We start from the raw sequence: 22,500 nt of genomic DNA, 5'->3' as shown, positions 1-22,500 counted from the left end.
CGAGTTCTCTGTTGAAGTCCTTCAGGTGGTTCTCCAGGCGTTCGGTCCCCTGCAAGGTGCTGTTTCCCCGCCGGTTGTCCAGTCGATCCTCCATCACAACTACACCCCGATCCCCAACTACAGATCCCGCACCGCCTCCAAACCCTGAACCTCTGCTGCTGCCATCCACAGTGTTGCCTCCCCCTCCCCCGTTGAGGTCCTTCGTGCCTCCTCCCCCGCTGAAGTCCTTGTCCAGCCTTGTCTGCAGAAGGTCCAGGTTCTCTGAGACCAACGTGATCTTGCGCTCGGCGTCAGAGACCCGGTCTCGAAGGTGGTTCCCGTCCAGACTCTGCCGGTACTGAAATTCAGTCTCACTGAACTGCTTCTCCAGAGCTCTGATGCGTTCACGGTCCTCGCGCTGCTGTCGGCGCAGATCCTCCACACCAGCCTGAAAAACAGGGTTTGGTTTTAATGTTTCATTGGTAGTAGATAAATGGCTCTTTAATGGAGGACTTATACCTGACAGGAGGAGCAGGACAGCGAAACCCTCCTCTCCAACTCCCTGAGGATCTCTGCTTTCAGAGAGTCTAGCCCCCCTCCGCTCAAACCTCCTCCGGACGGACCAGCCTCCAGCTTGTCTCCCTTCCCATTCACCAGGTGGTTGTTGATGCTGACAAGGGTTTTATCATGAGCCTGTCAGAGCAAACAGACTTTAGTCCAGTTCCAAGCAAAACTGCACCCCTCTGCTCCTCCTGGTCTACATTAGACCAACAAGACCTCTTCACATATTGAACCACATTAAGTGGATCGCTCTTTGCTTCATTAGCAATACGGAATGAGGAAACTTAAATCATGGTTACCAATTCAGGTAAATATGTAATAGATTCATAAACAAAGAGCTCTGGTGACTCACCTGTGTGCGGTTGTCCAGCTGGTCCAGTTTTGTCTGGATGCTGTGGATGGTCTCTTTAATCTCCGGCTGAGCAGCATCCGCAGGGTTCCTCCCGCCTGAAGAAGAACCTCCTGAAGACAGTTCTCCTCCAGTGTTTAAGCTGGACTGGAGGTCCTGCAGGTTTTTGGTCAGACTCTGGATCTTCTCCTCTAGCTGTCTCATCCTTTCATCTCCTACCTGGCCTGAGAGAACAGGAAGTAGATCATTAATGCGCCGCTGGTACCAGACGAGGAAGACAGGGTGTGAGTCCTTCTGCTTTCAAAGAGCGTGGAGGTGTGGACGGATACTCGTTAGACAGGAAGGGAAGGGGCCAATAAATAGATCCCCTCACCACCGTGCTCTCCAGTCGGTCCGGTTGCAGATCCTGCCCCCCCACCTGGTGACGGTCCCGTCTGAGGTCTGGTTCCTTGTCCCAGACCCTCGCCACAGTCCACCCCGCTGTAACCATGGCAACACTTCCAGTCCAGCGCTGTGGCCATCTTGTACGCCACTTTGTAACGTGGCCTCATGTAGGTCCGGTACCTGTAGAGACAGAAGACATGTCGATGTGTTCTGTGTGTGTGTGTGTGTGTGGTGTGTGTGTGAGTCTCTGTGTTTGTACTCACAGCACCGCCCTGCTGCACTGCCCCCCCCAGCCACAGGGATGGTATTCTGGCTTCACATAGGTCTCTACTCCGTCCTCCACCACACAACTCACCGTCTTAGTTACCACGAACGCACACCAGTTCCTGTTTCTCACAGACACACACACACACACACACACACACACACACACACACACACACACACACACACACACACACACACACACACACACACACACAAAAACACACACACACACACACACACACACACACACACACACACACACACACACACCATCAGGTTGCTTGGTGGTGTTGCAGCTTCACAGAAACACTCACAGGTCTTCTGAGGGCATTTCTGAACACATACAGTGGGGCAAAAAAGTATTTAGTCAGCCACCAATTGTGCAAGTTCTCCCATTTCAAAAGATGAGTCCTGTCATTTTCATCATAGGTACACTTCAACTATGAGAGACAGAATGGGGGAAACAGTCCAGAAATCACATTGTCTGATTTTTAATGAATTAATTTCAAATGATTGTGGAAAATAAGTATTTGGTCAATAACAAAAGTTCATCTCAATACTTTGTTATATACCCTTTGTTGGCAATGACAGAGGTCAAAGGTTTTCTGTAAGTCTTCACAAGGTTTCCACACTGTTGCTGGTATTTTGGCCCATTCCTCCATGCAGATCTCCTCTAAAGCAGTGATGTGTTGGGGCTGTCGCTGGGCAACACGGACTTTCAACTCCCTCCAAAGATTTTCTATGGGGTTGAGATCTGGAGACTGGCTAGGCCACTCCAGGACCTTGAAATGCTTCTTACGAAGCCACTCCTTCGTTGCCCTGGCGGTGTGTTTGGGATCACTGTCATGCTGAAAGACCCAGCCACGCTTCATCTTCAGTGCCCTTGCTGATGGAAGGAGGTTTTCACTCCAAATCTCACGATACATGGCCCCATTCATTCTTTCCTTTACACGGATCAGTCGTCCTGGTCCCTTTGCAGAACAACAGCCCCAAAGCTTGATGTTTCCCCCCCCATGCTTCACAGTAGGTATGGTCAGGGTGCGATTTGTAGGGGGGGATGGTGAGGATTTCCCCCCCTCTGGTTTTCCTATCCCTACCTCTGCTAAATTATTTTTATCTCCGGTGGGGACAAGGATTTCCCCCCCTTGATAGCGATGAATGCAACTTAACTGCTAGACTACTTAAACTCTTGAAATCTAACGATCTTCAGTGTCAGAGTAGGCTATTCAGCAGCCTTCTGGCAGACTGCGCATATTTCGGAACGTCATCGAAAACAAAAACATTGTAACATTTTAGTGCGGGAACTTGGCAGGAAAAACAGCGCTGATGCAAACATGAAACGCGTTCAGAGCAGCATATCGTCCTACTTTACGGGACCAAATAATAAAACAACGAAATTAACACCTGAGAGTGATAGCGCAAGAAATTCGCTGGAGGTTGGCGTTCATGTAGGCCTGCAGGACGATTCCCAGCCACTTGATGAAAGAAACGCCGATGTTGCTAGCGACTCTGAAACGCATGTGGTAGGAGGGTGCATTGAGCCGGGGCACTTTGCTAAATGGAGAGAGGGTCGTGAGTGGCTAGCTGTCAGCACAGACGGGTCAGTCAAGTGCCAAGCTTGTTCCGACAGGGATTTAGGCCCACACACACAGGAAAGGCTTCATATAGACTCTGCCTTCATTAATTGCATAAAAGCCAAAACGGCAAAAAAATTAAATGACAAAATCAGCAAGCACGGAAAATGTCAAAGCCATATCAAATGTATTGAAATTGTACAAAAAAGACAAGACGCCGCAATTGAAAAGGCAAATGAGAACAGTGCAGCTCTGTGGCGAAAGCATCATGAGCATAGTTTAAAAACCACAGAGTACTGCATTCGCACAGCTTACATGATCTGCTACACTGACCTGTCATTCAAAATGCAGCCTCACCTGGTTGAACTGCAACAACTCAACGATGTTAACCTCGGTAACATGCTGCATTCTGACAAGGCATGTCGGAATATGCTGATGTTTATTGCAGAGAAAATGACAGTGCGTCTGGTGGACTTCCTTAAAAGCTCACCCGACAAGTTCAGCATTCTCATTGATGAGAGCACAACAGTTTCAAATAAAACATGTCTGATCATTTACATTAGAATTCCATTTGAAGGGGAGTGTTGCAATTTCTTCTTCCAACTTGCTGAGTTGCAGTCGTGCACTGGATCGGCGATCCGTGACACTGTGCTTCAGTGCCTTGAGAAGCAGGGTATCTCAAAAGACATGTTGCGCTCCCGACTAATTGGGTTCGCGACGGATGGGGCCGCCGCTATGTTGGGCCGATACAAGGGGGTCGCCACACTCCTACGTGAGGAGATTAACCCCAACCTGATTGTCATTCACTGCATGAATCACAAACTAGAACTTGCCGTCCATGACACTGTCAAACAAATTACAGATGCAAGTCATTTCCAGATGTTCACTGACTCCCTGTACGCCTTCTTCTCTCAAAGTCCAAAGAACATGCGAGAGCTAGAGCTTGTCGCTTCCAATTTGGAGATGCAAGCTCGCAGGATAGGAAGGGTGTTTGACGTGCGCTGGCTATCCTCGTCTTGCACATCTGTGACGGCTCTTTGGCAAAGCTATCCAGCCCTGGTCAAACTCTTCGCGTCACTGGCCGAAGACACATCACGATCAACCAAAGACAGGGCCAAATGTAAGGGAATGCATGCTAAGATGACTCAGTGGCTTTTCGTGGTGGAGATGGCATTCGTAAAAGACGCGCTCGAAACGATGCAGGCCCTGTCCCTCTTTCTTCAGAGACGAGATGCCACAGCAATCACCGCTACTGCTGAGGTGGGCGTTGCCGTGCGGACACTGAGGGCTATGAGGAATGCCGATGGAGTGAACATACGATGTCTGAAGGAGGAATTGGGCAGTAAGCAAACATTTAAGGGGGTTAATGTGTCTCAGCCGAGTGACGGAGAACAGCGGAAGGCAGAGACCTTTCGTGAGCGTTTTTTCATCTCCTTGGCCGATAACATCCAGAGCAGGCTCGATGACAACGGCACTTTTTCTGCGGCGGCTGCGCTGAACCCCTCAAATTGGCCCTCCGATGAAGATGAACGGTTGCTTTATGGGGATGACAAACTTCTGACCATTCATAAAAGCCTTGCTATAGCAGACACAAATATGCCCACACTCCTCAAAGAATTTCATGAACTGAAATGCAATGGTGTCACTGGGGAGACTTTGAAAAAAGTGCTCATCGCTGTCTCCACGCTCCCTGTGTCAACGGCTGAGTGCGAGCGTGGCTTTAGTGCGATGAACCACATCCTCACGGAAGAACGAAACAGAATGCACGTCTCCACTTTGAATGGCCTACTGTTCATTGGTGTCAATGGTCCAGAGGTGGCATCCTTTCCTGCGCACACATTTGCAGAATTGTGGATAAAAGAGGGCCGAAATGCTGCAGACAATGCCCCGACAGGAAAACCGAAAAAGCCACCACAAATTCGTCACCAGAGCCGACTGTTTATCTAGTCTAGTTTTCCAGACCTGTCCCTGAATTGTTGACAGCACGTTTTGCTATTTTAGTGAATTATTTAGTGAACAGGTGTATATATATAGCCTACCTTTTGCGTTTTTTTCTCCCTATGCAAGTTAAAAGTCCAATGTTCTTGTCTATGAATAAAAAATAAAAAACATCCCCCTCTGTTTTTTTGTCAAATCGCACCCTGGGTATGGTGTTCTTTGGAGGCAACTCTGCATTCTTTCTCCTCCAAACACGACGAGTTGAGTTTTTACCAAAAAGTTCTATTTTGGTTTCATCTGACCATATGACATTCTCCCAATCCTCTTCTGGATCATCCAAATGCGCTCTATCAAACTTCAGACGGGCCTGGACATGTACTGGCTTAAGCAGGGGGACACGTCTGGAACTGCAGGATGTAAGTCCCTGGCGGCGTAGTGTGTTACTGATGGTAGCCTCTGTTACTTTGGTCCCAGCTCTCTGCAGGTCATTCACTAGGTCCCCCCGTGTGGTTCTGGGATTTTTGCTCACCGTTCTTGTGATCATGTTGACCCCACGGGGTGAGATCTTGCGTGGAGCCCCAGATGGAGGGAGATGAGCAGTGGTCTTGTATGTCTTCCATTTTCTAATAATTGCTCCCACAGTTGATTTCTTCACACCAAGCTGCTTACCTATTGCAGATTCAGTTTTCCCAGCCTGGTGCAGGTCTACCATTTAGTCTCTGGTCTCCTTTGACAGCTCTTTGGTCTTGGCCATAGTGGAGTTTGGAGTATGACTGTTTGAGGTTGTGGACAGGTGTCTTTTATACTGATAACGAGTTCAAAAAGGTGCCATTAATACAGGTAACGAGTGGAGGACAGAGGAGCCTCTTAAAGAAGAAGTTACAGGTCTGTGAGAGCCAGAAATCTTGCTTGTTTGTAGGTGACCAAATACTTATTTTACCGAGGAATTTACAATGAATTCATTAAGAATCAGACAATGTGATTTCCTGGATTGTTTCCCCCATTCTGTCTCTCATAGTTGAAGTGTACCTATGATGAAAATGACAGGCCTCTCTCATCTTTTGAAATGGGAGAACTTGCACAATTGGTGGCTGACTAAATACTTTTTTGCCCCACTGTATACTGTATGTGATAAAGTGTAGTGTAGAAGGGAAGGGAAGGATGATGAAGAAGCCTATGAACATACAACTCACACAGACACACAGACACACACACACACACACACACACACACACACACACACACACACACAGACATACACACACACACACACACACACACACACACACAGACACACACACACACACACACACACACACACACACACACAGACACACACACACACACACACACACACACACACACACACACACACACACACGCACACTATGTGTCGGGGTGAGTTGAGGTCAGACTAAGTGTGTGCAGATGTTTCCAGATGCTTGCAGAATCAGCTGAGTCTCCAGATATTTCCCAACAAACTGTGGCACAAGGTACAGTCTGTTGGGAGTTCCTGCCACCGGTTTATTTTGTCACACTGCTTGAGCTCTTCTGGTGTTTTATGTCTGCATGTGTCTTTCCTTGTGCTGTTATTACCTTTTTACAGATAAAACACACTGTCTTGAAGTGTGTGTTCAGCTGAGTAAATATGAATCCAGCTTCATGATGAAAAACATCCGAGGCCTGAACGCTGCTCAGAGACTGGAAACACATTTCATTCAGTAGAAAAGATTATAAAACCATAAATGAAATGTATTTATGTAACGATAACACACACACACACACACACAGACACACACACACACACACACACACACACACACACACACACACACACACACACACACACACACACACTGTTGTTTCATTGAGGTGTTTGAGTCAAACAGAGCATCAGCCAATCAGAGAGCAGGAAAAAATAAATGCATGTAAAGATTTTCTAACAGATTTAATAAGAAAACTGCAGAAGAAAAAACCACCCTTACATTTTTACTGTTAACCCAGGTCTAATGGGACATTAAAACACACACACACATACACACACACATGATGTCACTCTCTTAACAGGAAATGAGTCATCCAGGCGTTTGTTTCAATTTGCTGCTCTAGTGCCAAACAGTGTGTGTGCGTTGAGTTTATCTGCTGCCAAAGTGTGTTCATCCTCTGCAGGACCTCTGAACACACTACTCTCGGTGCTATGAGCTGGGTTGCAGTTGAATTATTCGAAATCAGCTTCCATCGTCTCTTCCTAACCAGGAATCCTTAACCTCTGAGAAATGTCACGGGTTTATTAAAATACATTATGATTGTTTGTCAAGGAAAGACAAGGTTTCATCCGGACTTTGAGAATCCGACTCACTGACCCTATCCAAAGTATTCATGATGTCATTAATGTGTGTCTACTGTGGACGGCTACAGTTCTCTGTTCAGGACGACTGTAAGCACACCAAGACTTTGCACCAACCTCTTCTGATGTTGTTTTTGGAATTTATGAATGTGGCGGAAAAGTCTTGTCCACCCTGCTTCAATGACTACCGCCCTAACCCTAACCCACCCTGCTTCAATGACTACCGCCCTAACCCTAACCCACCCTGCTTCAATGACTACCGCCCTAACCCTAACCCACCCTGCTTCAATGACTACCGCCCTAACCCTAACCCTGCTTCAATGACCACCGCCCTAACCCTAACCCTGCTTCAATGACCACCGCCCTAACCCTAACCCACCCTGCTTCAATGACTACCGCCCTAACCCTAACCCACCCTGCTTCAATGACTACCGCCCTAACCCTAACCCTGCTTCAATGACCACCGCCTTAACCCTAACCCACCCTGCTTCAATGACCACCGCCCTAACCCTGCTTCAATGACCACCGCCCTAACCCTAACCCTGCTTCAATGACCACCGCCCTAACCCTAACCCTGCTTCAATGACCACCGCCCTAACCCTAACCCACCCTGCTTCAATGACCACCGCCCTAACCCTAACCCACCCTGCTTCAATGACCACCGCCCTAACCCACCCTGCTTCAATGACCACCGCCCTAACCCTAACCCTGCTTCAATGACCACCGCCCTAACCCTAACCCTGCTTCAATGACCACCGCCCTAACCCTAACCCACCCTGCTTCAATGACTACCGCCCTAACCCTAACCCACCCTGCTTCAATGACTACCGCCCTAACCCTAACCCTGCTTCAATGACCACCGCCCTAACCCTAACCCTGCTTCAATGACCACCGCCTTAACCCTAACCCACCCTGCTTCAATGACCACCGCCCTAACCCTGCTTCAATGACCACCGCCCTAACCCTAACCCTGCTTCAATGACCACCGCCCTAACCCTAACCCTGCTTCAATGACCACCGCCCTAACCCTAACCCACCCTGCTTCAATGACCACCGCCCTAACCCTAACCCACCCTGCTTCAATGACCACCGCCCTAACCCACCCTGCTTCAATGACCACCGCCCTAACCCACCCTGCTTCAATGACCACCGCCCTAACCCTAACCCTTTTTATGGTTTTTAAACGATCTCTATAACAACTATAATGGATACATACACCGGTCTCATTTACTAACATTTGGTTTGCAGTGATTTTATTATGTAGCACTTTTTTATGAGCACTTATATTTATATTTATTCTTCCACTAACCTGACCGGGACTCTACTCAGTAAAACCTTGTTGTTTATTCTCTTCGATTTTTAAACCTTAAATCCCTCTTATTGTGGTATGGTTTTCCCCCCCCCCTTTTTTTTATCTTCTATATTTACACTTGCATGCTTTTATGGTATTTGACTGTGTGTTTTTATAATCGTATTTAATAATATGGCTCTAGTATTAAGTATTGTTTGTTCGGCACCCTCAATCTATGTATTTCATTGATTCTGTTGGACTTACTTTTATCTTTGATTTCTTTGATCAGATTGTTTATGAAAAACATCTCTTTAGATATATTTGATCTGAATCACTTCTTACTGTCAAAGAGAGAGCCACGCAGTTTACATTTAAATTGAACTTTGACTTTTGAAGAAAATGGATCCCCCGCTGCCTGCCCTGTGGTCCCTCCCTATCTGGAGCTTCATTTGAACACACCCAGGACTTTTAACTAACCGATTTTAGGTTTTTATAAAGGGAACCTTAAGTTTTAATAAACATTTCCGATCCCCGTGTGCCCGTGCCCCTCGGGGCGCTCATTTATGAGCGCCGCGCTCTTACCTAAACCTAACCCACCCTGATTCAATGACCACCGCCCTAACCTTAACCCTGCTTCAATGACCACCGCCTTAACCCTAACCCACCCTGCTTCAATGACCACCGCCCTAACCCTGCTTCAATGACCACCGCCCTAACCCTAACCCTGCTTCAATGACCACCGCCCTAACCCTAACCCACCCTGCTTCAATGACTACCGCCCTAACCCTAACCCACCCTGCTTCAATGACTACCGCCCTAACCCTAACCCTGCTTCAATGACCACCGCCCTAACCCTAACCCTGCTTCAATGACCACCGCCCTAACCCTAACCCTGCTTCAATGACTACCACCCTAACCTTAACCCTGCTTCAATGACTACCTCCCTAACCTTAACCCTGCTTCAATGACTACCTCCCTAACCTTAACCCTGCTTCAATGACTACCTCCCTAACCTTAACCCTGCTTCAATGACCACCGCCCTAAACCTAACCCTTTAGCGCTGACTTCAAACATCCTGAAATGCTTCCAGATGCAGTGTGGAATCAAATTAATTTGCCTGGGAGATTCATCAACCATTGAAGGTCTTCCTCAATGCAGCCAAATGTACGGGCTGACCGGCCCTGCTCCACTAAACGTACTCACCAGAAACACAGACCAATTCAGATATGGACAAATGGTAAACATTACAGTACATACTGGTGTTATTCTTCAGAAGGAGTTACACTTTGTGTACTTATACTCTGTGCCCCCCCCCCCCTCTTCTTCTGTGTTTTCCTTCACAGGTCATCTCTTGTATTTTCTAAACGACAGTGGTAATGTAACTAAGTACTGTACTTAGGTTCTATTCTGAGATACAGTGGGGCAAAAAAGTATTTAGTCAGCCACCAATTGTGCAAGTTCTCCCATTTAAAAAGATGAGAGAGGCCTGTCATTTTTATCATAGGTATATATATAGTATTTAAATGTTTTGTAAAAGCTTCCTTGAGTATATGAAAAGCGTTATTTAATTTAAGTAATTATAATTATTGTTTGCTACTGTGTGATTCTACTCCCCTACATGGACCCTATATAGACAAAAGTACTGGGACACCTACACATCACACCTACAGGAGCTTTTATGATATCCCATTCCAAATTCTTAGGCATTAATATGACGTTGGCCCCTCCTTTGCAGCTGTAACAGGCCCACTCTTCTTGGAAGGCTTTCGCCAAGATGTTGAAGTGTGTCTGTGGGCACCATTCATCCAGAAGAGCATTATGAGGTCAGACCCTGATGTTGGACCAGAGGGCCTGGCTCTCCTTTCCAATTCCTCCCAAAGGGGTTCAGTGTGGCTGGGGTCAGTGCTCTAGAGCTCCAGAGTTCAGTGGCGGAATGCTGTACCCGTTCCATCCCCTGCTTGGCATTGTGCACGGTGATATCAGGCTGGCATGCAGCTGCTCGGCCAGTTCTGGTTCTGATATTAACCCGAGTCGACGATCAGGCCGGCGTGATCAGATCAGGTGAAATGTTCATGCCGGCGCTGCATAAAAACAGCAGTCTGGACAACATTGCCAGCTGCTTCTGTCGAAAGTACTGGCTTGAAACTCTATGCCAGTCTTTGTTTCATCCAAATTGACCCAGTAAAAACGTAGATACGATGGTTTCGAGATGATACAATCATGTTTTTTCAAGCGCTCAAAAGTTTGAAAAATGGAAGCGCATATTTTATTGTCTTCGCCGTATTTGATCATTTTACAGAGCGGAAAAAGACGCTGGAAACTTTAGACACTGCGCAACAGGATGCATTTACCAAGGAGGGGGAGGGTTATTAAAACAGAGGTATATGAAGCAAGACGAAGAGAGACGGCGGGAAATCGATAGAGACAGAGGAAGATAGACGAAGAGAGAGGGCGGGAGGCCGAGGGAGACAGAGGAAGATAGACATAGAGAGACGGCGGGAGGCCGAGGGAGACAGAGGAAGATAGACGAAGAGAAACGGCGGGAGATCGAGGGAGACAGAGAAAGATAGACGAAGAGAGACGGCGGGAGGCCGAGGGAGACAGAGGAAGACAGACGAAGAGAGACGGCGGGAGATCGAGAGAGAAAGAGGAAGATAAACGAAGAGAGATGGCGGGAGGTCGAGATAGACAGAGGAAGAGAGACGAAGAGAGACGGCGGGAGATCGAGAGAGACAGAGGAAGATAAACGAAGAGAGACGGCGGGAAATCGAGAGAGAGAGGGAGATAAACAAAGAGAGACGGCGGGAAATCGAGAGAGAGAGGAAGATAGAGGAAGATAGACGAAGAGAGACGGCAGGAAATCGAGAGAGAGAGGGAGATAAACGAAGAGAGATGGCAGGAAATGGAGAGAGAGAGGGAGATAAACGAAGAGAGACGGCAGGAAATCGAGAGAGATAAACGAAGAGAGACGGCGGGAAATCGAGAGAGACAGAGGAAGATACACGAAGAGAGACGGCGGGAAATCGAGAGGGACAGAGGAAGATAGACAAAGAGAGACGGCGGGAGGTCGAGAAAGAGAGGAAGACAGACGAAAAGAGACGGCGGGAGATCGAGGGAGACAGAGGAAGATAGACGAAGAGAGACAGCGGGAGATCGAGAGAGACAGAGGAAGATAGATGAAGAGAGACGGCGGGAGATCGAGGGAGACAGAGGAAGATAGACGAAGAGAGACGGCGGGAGATCGAGGGAGAAAGAGGAAGATAGACGAAGAGAGACGGCGGGAGATCGAGGGAGAAAGAGGAAGATAGACGAAGAGAGACGGCGGGAAATCGAGAGAGAGAGGAAGATAGACGAAGAGAGACGGCGGGAGATCGAGGGAGACAGAGGAAGATAGACGAAGAGAGACAGCGGGAGATCGAGAGAGACAGAGGAAGATAGACGAAGAGAGACGGCGGGAGATCGAGGGAGACAGAGGAAGATAGACGAAGAGACACGGCGGGAGATCGAGGGAGACAGAGAAAGATAGACGAAGAGAGACAGCGGGAGATCGAGGGAGACATAGGAAGATAGACGAAGAGACACGGCGGGAGATCGAGGGAGACAGAGAAAGATAGACGAAGAGAGACAGCGGGAGATCAAAGGAGACAGAGGAAGATAGACGAAAAGAGACGGCGGGAGATCGAGAGAGACAGAGGAAGATAGACGAAGAGAGACAGCGGGAGATCGAGGGAGACAGAAGAAGATAGACGAAGAGACACAGCGGGAGATCGAGGGAGACAGAGGAAGATAGAAGAAGAGAGACGGCGGGAGATCGAGGGAGACAGAGGAAGATAAACGAAGAGACACGGCGGGAGATCGAGGGAGACAGAGGAAGATAGACGAAGAGAGAAGGCGGGAGATCGAAGGAGACAGAGGAAGATAGACGAAGAGACACGGCGGGAGATCGAGGGAGACAGAGGAAGATAGACGAAGAGACACTGTGGGAGATTGAGGGAGACAGAGGAAGATAGACGAAGAGACACGGCGGGAGATCGAGGGAGACAGAGGAAGATAGACGAAGAGACACTGCGGGAGATCGAGAGAGAGAGGAAGATAGACGAAGAGACACTGCGGGAGATCGAGAGAGAGAGGAAGATAGACGAAGAGACACGGCGGGAGATCGAGAGAGAGAGAGGAAGATAGACGAAGACAGACGGCGGGAAATCGAGAGAGACATAGGAAGATAGACGAAGAGAGATGAAGAGAGACTGCGGGAGGTCGAGGGACACAGAGAAAGATAGACGAAGAGAGACGGCGGGAGATCGAGGGAGACAGAGGAAGATAGACGAAGAGAGACGGCGGGAAATCGAGAGAGAGAGGAAGATAGACGAAGAGAGACGGCGGGAGATCGAGGGAGAGAGGAAGATAGACGAAGAGAGACGGCGGGAGATCGAGGGAGACAGAGGAAGATAGACGAAGAGAGACGGCGGGAGATCGAGGGAGACAGAGGAAGATAGACGAAGAGAGACGGCGGGAGATCGAGGGAGACAGAGGAAGATAGACGAAGAGAGACGGCGGGAGATCGAGGTAGACAGAGGAAGATAGACGAAGAGAGACAGCGGGAGATCGAGAGAGAGAGGAAGATAGACGAAGAGAGACGGCGGGAGATCGAGGGAGACAGAGGAAGATAGACGAAGAGAGACGGCGGGAGATCGAGGGAGACAGAGGAAGATAGACGAAGAGAGACGGCGGGAAATCGAGAGAGAGAGGAAGATAGACGAAGAGAGACGGCGGGAGATCGAGGGAGAGAGGAAGATAGACGAAGAGAGACGGCGGGAGATCGAGGGAGACAGAGGAAGATAGACGAAGAGAGACGGCGGGAGATCGAGGTAGACAGAGGAAGATAGACAAAGAGAGACGGCGGGAGGTCGAGAAAGAGAGGAAGACAGACGAAAAGAGACGGCGGGAGATCGAGGGAGACAGAGGAAGATAGACGAAGAGAGACAGCGGGAGATCGAGAGAGACAGAGGAAGATAGATGAAGAGAGACGGCGGGAGATCGAGGGAGACAGAGGAAGATAGACGAAGAGAGACGGCTGGAGATCGAGGGAGAAAGAGGAAGATAGACGAAGAGAGACGGCGGGAGATCGAGGGAGAAAGAGGAAGATAGACGAAGAGAGACGGCGGGAGATCGAGGGAGACAGAGGAAGATAAACGAAGAGACACGGCGGGAGATCGAGGGAGACAGAGGAAGATAGACGAAGAGAGACGGCGGGAGATCGAAGGAGACAGAGGAAGATAGACGAAGAGACACGGCGGGAGATCGAGGGAGACAGAGGAAGAAAGACGAAGAGACACTGTGGGAGATTGAGGGAGACAGAGGAAGATAGACGAAGAGACACGGCGGGAGATCGAGGGAGACAGAGGAAGATAGACGAAGAGACACTGCGGGAGATCGAGAGAGAGAGGAAGATAGACGAAGAGACACGGCGGGAGATCGAGAGAGAGAGAGGAAGATAGACGAAGACAGACGGCGGGAAATCGAGAGAGACATAGGAAGATAGACGAAGAGAGACGAAGAGAGACTGCGGGAGGTCGAGGGACACAGAGAAAGATAGACGAAGAGAGATAGCAGGAGATCGTGGGAGACAGAGGAAGATAGACGAAAAGAGACGGCGGGAGATCGAGGGAGACAGAGGAAGATAGACGAAGAGAGACGGCGGGAAATCGAGAGAGAGAGGAAGATAGACGAAGAGAGACGGCGGGAGATCGAGGGAGAGAGGAAGATAGACGAAGAGAGACGGCGGGAGATCGAGGGAGACAGAGGAAGATAGACGAAGAGAGACGGCGGGAGATCGAGGTAGACAGAGGAAGATAGACGAAGAGAGACAGCGGGAGATCGAGAGAGACAGAGGAAGATAGACGACGAGAGACGGCGGGAGATCGAGGGAGACAGAGGAAGATAGACGAAGAGAGACGGCGGGAAATCGAGAGAGAGAGGAAGATAGACGAAGAGAGACGGCGGGAGATCGAGAGAGAGAGAGAGGAAGGTAGACGAAGAAAGACGGCGGGAGATCGAGGGAGACAGAGGAAGATAGACGAAGAGAGACGGCGGGAGATCGAGGTAGACAGAGGAAGATAGACGAAGAGAGACGGCGGGAGATCGAGAGAGAGAGAGAGGAAGGTAGACGAAGAAAGACGGCGGGAGATCGAGAGAGAGAGAGAGGAAGATAGACGAAGAGAGACGGCGGGAGATCGAGGGAGACAGAGAAAGATAGACGAAAAGAGACGGCGGGAGATCGAGGGAGACAGAGGAAGATAGACGAAGACAGACGGCGGGAAATCGAGAGAGACAGAGGAAGATAGACGAAGACAGACGGCGGGAAATCGAGAGAGACAGAGGAAGATAGACGAAGATAGACGAAGACAGACGGCGGGAAATCGAGAGAGACAGAGGAAGATAGACGAAGATAGACGAAGAGAGACGGCGGGAGATCGAGGGAGACAGAAGAAGATAGACGAAGAGACACGGCGGGAGATCGAGAGAGAGAGAGGAAGATAGACGAAGAGAGACAGCGGGAGATCGAGAGAGACAGAGGAAGATAGAGGAAGACAGACGGCGGGAGATCGAGAGAGAGAGAAGAAGATAGACGAAGAGAGACGGCGGGAAATCGAGAGAGAGAGGAAGATAGACGAAGAGAGACGGCGGGAGATCGAGGGAGACAGAGGAAGATAGACGAAGAGAGACGGCGGGAGATCGAGGGAGACAGAAGAAGATAGACGAAGAGACACGGCGGGAGATCGAGGGAGACAGAGAAAGATAGACGAGACAAACGGTGATTGAAGAAAAGAGACAGACAAACCTTGAGAGTTATAGATACAGTCAGATAGATTTACAGTTTTGAACATACTCTACCCTGCAGTACTCTGCAGTACTCTGCAGTACTCTGCAGCGGTCCTCAACCTTTTTAGCGCCAAGGACCGGTTTAACGTCAGATCATATTTTCACGGACCGGTTTAACGTCAGATCATATTTTCACGGACCGGTTTAACGTCAGATCATATTTTCACGGACCGGTTTAACGTCAGATCATATTTTCACGGACCGGGCTTTAAGGTGTGATGGATAAATACACCAAAATAAAAATGACGACTGGCCTGAAAACTGTGGTGTATTGTAAATATAATAACAAACATGGATCCACTGTGTACTCGTATGCAACTTCATTAGCAGCGTCCTCGTAACATCACGCCAACCACATGACATGAATCACATCCTCTCTGCCCCCTAACCCGAACGCTCTCTGACTCTGGTCGCTGTGGTGACGTTTAAACATGCCTTAAAAATAAGACACACATACACAACAAAAACGAGTGCATGAACATTTCAGCTCACCATAACGCTAAATCAATGGGAGCCTTGAGCTTGTTTCTGTGCAACGAGACGGTCCCATCTAGGGACAATGGGAGACAATGACACCCGAGGTGTGTTGCTTGTGTCCAGTCTACTCCGTAGCTTTGTTGTGGCTGCTGTCACTGCAGAAACCCCGTTTCACACAGATATGATGTCGGAAACGGCAACAGGGTTTTCAGTGCTGTTGTGGCGATCTTAGGGTATTCTGCCATGACTTTAACCCAGAACACCGGCAGAGCTGTTGTCTCGAACAGACTTTTAAGGCCGCCGTCATTTGCGATCTCCAGCAGCTGATCTTCTTTTCATGCTGGATTCACCTGGTTTGTTCATAAATGGGTCGCGGATCCATTCCTTGGTAGTTCGTGGGTCTTTTGTGGTAGTTGTTGTGGTCTTTGGCTCTGCAGGTACAGTCAGCAGAGCTCTGGACACTTTTACGCACTCTGCACATCAGTACTCTGCGACCCAAGAGTCAAGATGAATCTCGTTAGGTCAAATTTGACCCAGAGTCAACCACAACAATGCAGTGCTGGGTCTTCAAAGACCCTAGCACCAAATGATACACTTTTTTGGGGGAAACCTTCAGACTTTGCTAAAATCAAAAATCTAAATCAGTTTTGTAGTGTTTACAGATCGGGTGTGGAATACATCATCAGCCTTGTTCCGATAGTTATTATATCCTTTTAACTTGAAAAGGGTCACGGGAGACCCAAACACGACATAAGCCTTAAGAGGAGGGGCCAAATAAACGTGTCTATAGGGTGTATTTAATCCCTTTGGTTGCTAGGCAGATTAGGATTACTGATGGTAAATATAATCCCTTAAATCAGACTGTAGTTCACCTGCAGTAAATCCAGCAGCTACCCTGCAGTATACAAAGCATTCAAACTAGCTGCACCTTTACCAGCTCTGAGAACACTTTACTGATCAATCATTATAAAACATATCAGAGATATTATTCTGAAATGGACCAATCAAACAATGACTACTTTTACTGTCGCTACTTTAAGTACATTTAGAGGAGAGTACTTTCTACTTTCACTGGAGGAACATTTAGAATACTTTCACTGTGACAGAGTATTCCTACACTCTGGTACTTCTACTTTACTCAAGTACAAGACCTGAGTACTTCTACTTTACTCAAGTACAAGACCTGAGTACTTCTACTTTACTCAAGTACAAGATCTGAGTACTTGTGCTTTACTAAAGTACAAGATCTGAGTACTTGTACTTTACTAAAGTACAAGATCTGAGTACTTCTACTTTACTCAAGTACAAGACCTGAGTACTTCTACTTTACTCAAGTACAAGACCTGAGTACTTCTACTTTACTCAAGTACAAGACCTGAGTACTTCTACTTTACTCAAGTACAAGACCTGAGTACTTCTACTTTACTCAAGTACAAGACCTGAGTACTTCTACTTTACTCAAGTACAAGACCTGAGTACTTCTACTTTACTCAAGTACAAGACCTGAGTACTTCTACTTTACTCAAGTACAAGATCTGAGTACTTTACTTTACTCAAGTACAAGATCTGAGTACTTCTACTTTACTCAAGTACAAGATCTGAGTACTTCTACTTTACTCAAGTACAAGATCTGAGTACTTCTACTTTACTCAAGTACAAGACCTGAGTACTTCTACTTTACTCAAGTACAAGACCTGAGTACTTCTACTTTACTCAAGTACAAGACCTGAGTACTTCTACTTTACTCAAGTACAAGACCTGAGTACTTCTACTTTACTCAAGTACAAGACCTGAGTACTTCTACTTTACTCAAGTACAAGACCTGAGTACTTCTACTTTACTCAAGTACAAGACCTGAGTACTTCTACTTTACTCAAGTACAAGACCTGAGTACTTCTACTTTACTCAAGTACAAGATCTGAGTACTTCTACTTTACTCAAGTACAAGATCTGAGTACTTCTACTTTACTCAAGTACAAGACCTGAGTACTTCTACTTTACTCAAGTACAAGACCTGAGTACTTCTACTTTACTCAAGTACAAGACCTGAGTACTTCTACTTTACTCAAGTACAAGACCTGAGTACTTCTACTTTACTCAAGTACAAGATCTGAGTACTTCTACTTTACTCAAGTACAAGACCTGAGTACTTCTACTTTACTCAAGTACAAGACCTGAGTACTTCTACTTTACTCAAGTACAAGACCTGAGTACTTCTACTTTACTCAAGTACAAGACCTGAGTACTTCTACTTTACTCAAGTACAAGATCTGAGTACTTCTACTTTACTCAAGTACAAGACCTGAGTACTTCTACTTTACTCAAGTACAAGATCTGAGTACTTCTACTTTACTCAAGTACAAGACCTGAGTACTTCTACTTTACTCAAGTACAAGACCTGAGTACTTCTACTTTACTCAAGTACAAGACCTGAGTACTTCTACTTTACTCAAGTACAAGATCTGAGTACTTCTACTTTACTCAAGTACAAGACCTGAGTACTTCTACTTTACTCAAGTACAAGACCTGAGTACTTCTACTTTACTCAAGTACAAGATCTGAGTACTTCTACTTTACTCAAGTACAAGACCTGAGTACTTCTACTTTACTCAAGTACAAGACCTGAGTACTTCTACTTTACTCAAGTACAAGACCTGAGTACTTCTACTTTACTCAAGTACAAGACCTGAGTACTTCTACTTTACTCAAGTACAAGATCTGAGTACTTCTACTTTACTCAAGTACAAGACCTGAGTACTTCTACTTTACTCAAGTACAAGACCTGAGTACTTCTACTTTACTCAAGAACAAGATCTGAGTACTTCTACTTTACTCAAGTACAAGATCTGAGTACTTCTACTTTACTCAAGTACAAGACCTGAGTACTTCTACTTTACTCAAGTACAAGATCTGAGTACTTCTACTTTACTCAAGTACAAGACCTGAGTACTTCTACTTTACTCAAGTACAAGATCTGAGTACTTCTACTTTACTCAAGAACAAGATCTGAGTACTTCTACTTTACTCAAGTACAAGACCTGAGTACTTCTACTTTACTCAAGTACAAGACCTGAGTACTACTTTACTCAAGTACAAGATCTGAGTACTTCTACTTTACTCAAGTACAAGACCTGAGTACTTCTACTTTACTCAAGTACAAGATCTGAGTACTTACTTTACTCAAGTACAAGATCTGAGTACTTCTACTTTACTCAAGTACAAGACCTGAGTACTTCTACTTTACTCAAGTACAAGATCTGAGTACTTCTACTTTACTCAAGTACAAGATCTGAGTACTTCTACTTTACTCAAGTACAAGACCTGAGTACTTCTACTTTACTCAAGTACAAGATCTGAGTACTTCTACTTTACTCAAGTACAAGACCTGAGTACTTCTACTTTACTCAAGTACAAGACCTGAGTACTTCTACTTTACTCAAGTACAAGATCTGAGTACTTCTACTTTACTCAAGTACAAGACCTGAGTACTTCTACTTTACTCAAGTACAAGACCTGAGTACTTCTACTTTACTCAAGAACAAGATCTGAGTACTTCTACTTTACTCAAGTACAAGATCTGAGTACTACTTTACTCAAGAACAAGATCTGAGTACTTCTACTTTACTCAAGTACAAGATCTGAGTACTTCTACTTTACTCAAGTACAAGACCTGAGTACTTCTACTTTACTCAAGTACAAGACCTGAGTACTTCTACTTTACTCAAGTACAAGATCTGAGTACTTCTACTTTACTCAAGTACAAGATCTGAGTACTTCTACTTTACTCAAGTACAAGATCTGAGTACTTCTACTTTACTCAAGTACAAGACCTGAGTACTTCTACTTTACTCAAGTACAAGATCTGAGTACTTCTACTTTACTCAAGTACAAGATCTGAGTACTTCTACTTTACTCAAGAACAAGATCTGAGTACTTCTACTTTACTCAAGAACAAGATCTGAGTACTTCTACTTTACTCAAGTACAAGACCTGAGTACTTCTACTTTACTCAAGTACAAGATCTGAGTACTTCTACTTTACTCAAGTACAAGACCTGAGTACTTCTACTTTACTCAAGTACAAGATCTGAGTACTTCTACTTTACTCAAGTACAAGATCTGAGTACTCTACTTTACTCAAGTACAAGATCTGAGTACTTCTACTTTACTCAAGTACAAGATCTGAGTACTTCTACTTTACTCAAGTACAAGACCTGAGTACTTCTACTTTACTCAAGTACAAGATCTGAGTACTTCTACTTTACTCAAGTACAAGACCTGAGTACTTCTACTTTACTCAAGAACAAGACCTGAGTACTTCTACTTTACTCAAGTACAAGACCTGAGTACTTCTACTTTACTCAAGTACAAGACCTGAGTACTTCTACTTTACTCAAGTACAAGACCTGAGTACTTCTACTTTACTCAAGAACAAGATCTGAGTACTTCTACTTTACTCAAGAACAAGACCTGAGTACTTCTACTTTACTCAAGTACAAGACCTGAGTACTTCTACTTTACTCAAGTACAAGACCTGAGTACTTCTACTTTACTCAAGTACAAGACCTGAGTACTTCTACTTTACTCAAGTACAAGACCTGAGTACTTCTACTTTACTCAAGTACAAGATCTGAGTACTTCTACTTTACTCAAGTACAAGACCTGAGTACTTCTACTTTACTCAAGTACAAGACCTGAGTACTTCTACTTTACTCAAGTACAAGACCTGAGTACTTCTACTTTACTCAAGAACAAGACCTGAGTACTTCTACTTTACTCAAGTACAAGACCTGAGTACTTCTACTTTACTCAAGTACAAGACCTGAGTACTTCTACTTTACTCAAGTACAAGATCTGAGTACTTCTACTTTACTCAAGAACAAGATCTGAGTACTTCTACTTTACTCAAGTACAAGACCTGAGTACTTCTACTTTACTCAAGTACAAGACCTGAGTACTTCTACTTTACTCAAGAACAAGACCTGAGTACTTCTACTTTACTCAAGTACAAGACCTGAGTACTTCTACTTTACTCAAGTACAAGACCTGAGTACTTCTACTTTACTCAAGTACAAGACCTGAGTACTTCTACTTTACTCAAGTACAAGACCTGAGTACTTCTACGTTTACTCAAGAACAAGACCTGAGTACTTCTACTTTACTCAAGTACAAGACCTGAGTACTTCTACTTTACTCAAGTACAAGACCTGAGTACTTCTACTTTACTCAAGTACAAGACCTGAGTACTTCTACTTTACTCAAGTACAAGACCTGAGTACTTCTACTTTACTCAAGTACAAGACCTGAGTACTTCTACGTTTACTCAAGTGCAAGACCTGAGTACTTCTACTTTACTCAAGTACAAGACCTGAGTACTTCTACGTTTACTCAAGATCTGAGATCCACCTCTGGTTAAATGATGAAAATACTGTCCGTGCGCGTGTCAGCCTACCTGTGTCTGCTGGCGGCGCGGGCTCCATGCACGTGACCACCCGTGTACAGGCTGTAGGACCCACGCTGCGGGAGCGCACTCCGTGCGTGTGTGCAGGTCCAGAGCGCGAGCAGCAGCAGTAACAGGCGCGCGGGGCCCATCGCGCTCATCATGAGAGATCAGAGAGACGCGCGAGGGTCCCTCACAGCCCCACAAAAACTACCGCACCATGTTCCGATCCATCCCACACACACACATACACACACACACACACACACACACACACACACACACACACACACACACACACACACACGAACACACGCACGCATGCACACGGACCCCGAGCAAAATTCCGCTGCTCTACCGCCTCTAGTCCGTTTTTAATCCGGGTTTAATCCGCCTGAGGTCGGGTGTTATAGCTCAGTTCCTGGTTTTAGTCCAGCTCTGGTCCGGATCTTAGTGTAGGTCCAGTCCAGGTCCGCTCGGTTTGTGCATCAGGAACTTTCCAGTGAAACAAAGAGAAGAAAACGTTGCGACAGACCCGCTCCTCCTCTTCATCACCGCCCCCCCATATACCCCGCCCCCCCGAGGAGAAACCAGACACTCCTTTTTACTTTCCCAGTTGTATACTGTTCATCCGTCTGTGTGCAAATCCTTATCATAGAATACAGATTCCTCATTAACACAGTTTAATTATCAGAGCGGTGTTTCATAAACTCATCATTAACACAGTTTAATTATCAGAGCAGTGTTTCATAAACTCATCATTAACACAGTTTAATTATCAGAGCAGTGTTTCATAAACTCATCATTAACACAGTTTAATTATCAGAGCGGTGTTTCATAAACTCATCATTAACACAGTTTAATTATCAGAGCAGTGTTTCATAAACTCATCATTAACACAGTTTAATTATCAGAGCAGTGTTTCATAAACTCATCATTAACACAGTTTAATTATCAGAGCAGTGTTTCATAAACTCATCATTAACACAGTTTTTTAAATTTTCAGGCATGT

The 22,500-nt window shown here is 46.2% G+C and overlaps 1 protein-coding gene across 1 annotated transcript in view; it reads right to left on the bottom strand.

Moving 5' to 3' along the window:
- Window positions 1–21,998, bottom strand: part of LOC134863598 (EMILIN-1-A-like) — a 29,071-nt gene extending 7,073 nt beyond the window's left edge. Inside the window, exons 1-6 of the mRNA XM_063882189.1 lie at window positions 21,501–21,998; window positions 1,537–1,659; window positions 1,263–1,453; window positions 893–1,113; window positions 499–672; window positions 1–427 (exon numbers count right to left, since the gene is read on the bottom strand). The exon at window positions 1–427 is cut by the window's left edge and continues 638 nt beyond it. Coding sequence (XP_063738259.1) covers window positions 1–427; window positions 499–672; window positions 893–1,113; window positions 1,263–1,453; window positions 1,537–1,659; window positions 21,501–21,652 — 1,288 coding nt within the window. The 5' untranslated portion in view covers window positions 21,653–21,998. The remainder of the gene's footprint in view (window positions 428–498; window positions 673–892; window positions 1,114–1,262; window positions 1,454–1,536; window positions 1,660–21,500) is intronic.
- Between the last annotated feature and the right edge of the window lie 502 nt (window positions 21,999–22,500).

This window comes from Eleginops maclovinus, chromosome 4, assembly GCF_036324505.1.
Source record: "Eleginops maclovinus isolate JMC-PN-2008 ecotype Puerto Natales chromosome 4, JC_Emac_rtc_rv5, whole genome shotgun sequence".
NCBI classification, from domain to species: Eukaryota; Metazoa; Chordata; class Actinopteri; order Perciformes; family Eleginopidae; genus Eleginops; species Eleginops maclovinus.
The sequence above is the reverse complement of the archived record's forward strand: the minus strand, read 5'-3'. Positions and strand labels throughout refer to the sequence as shown.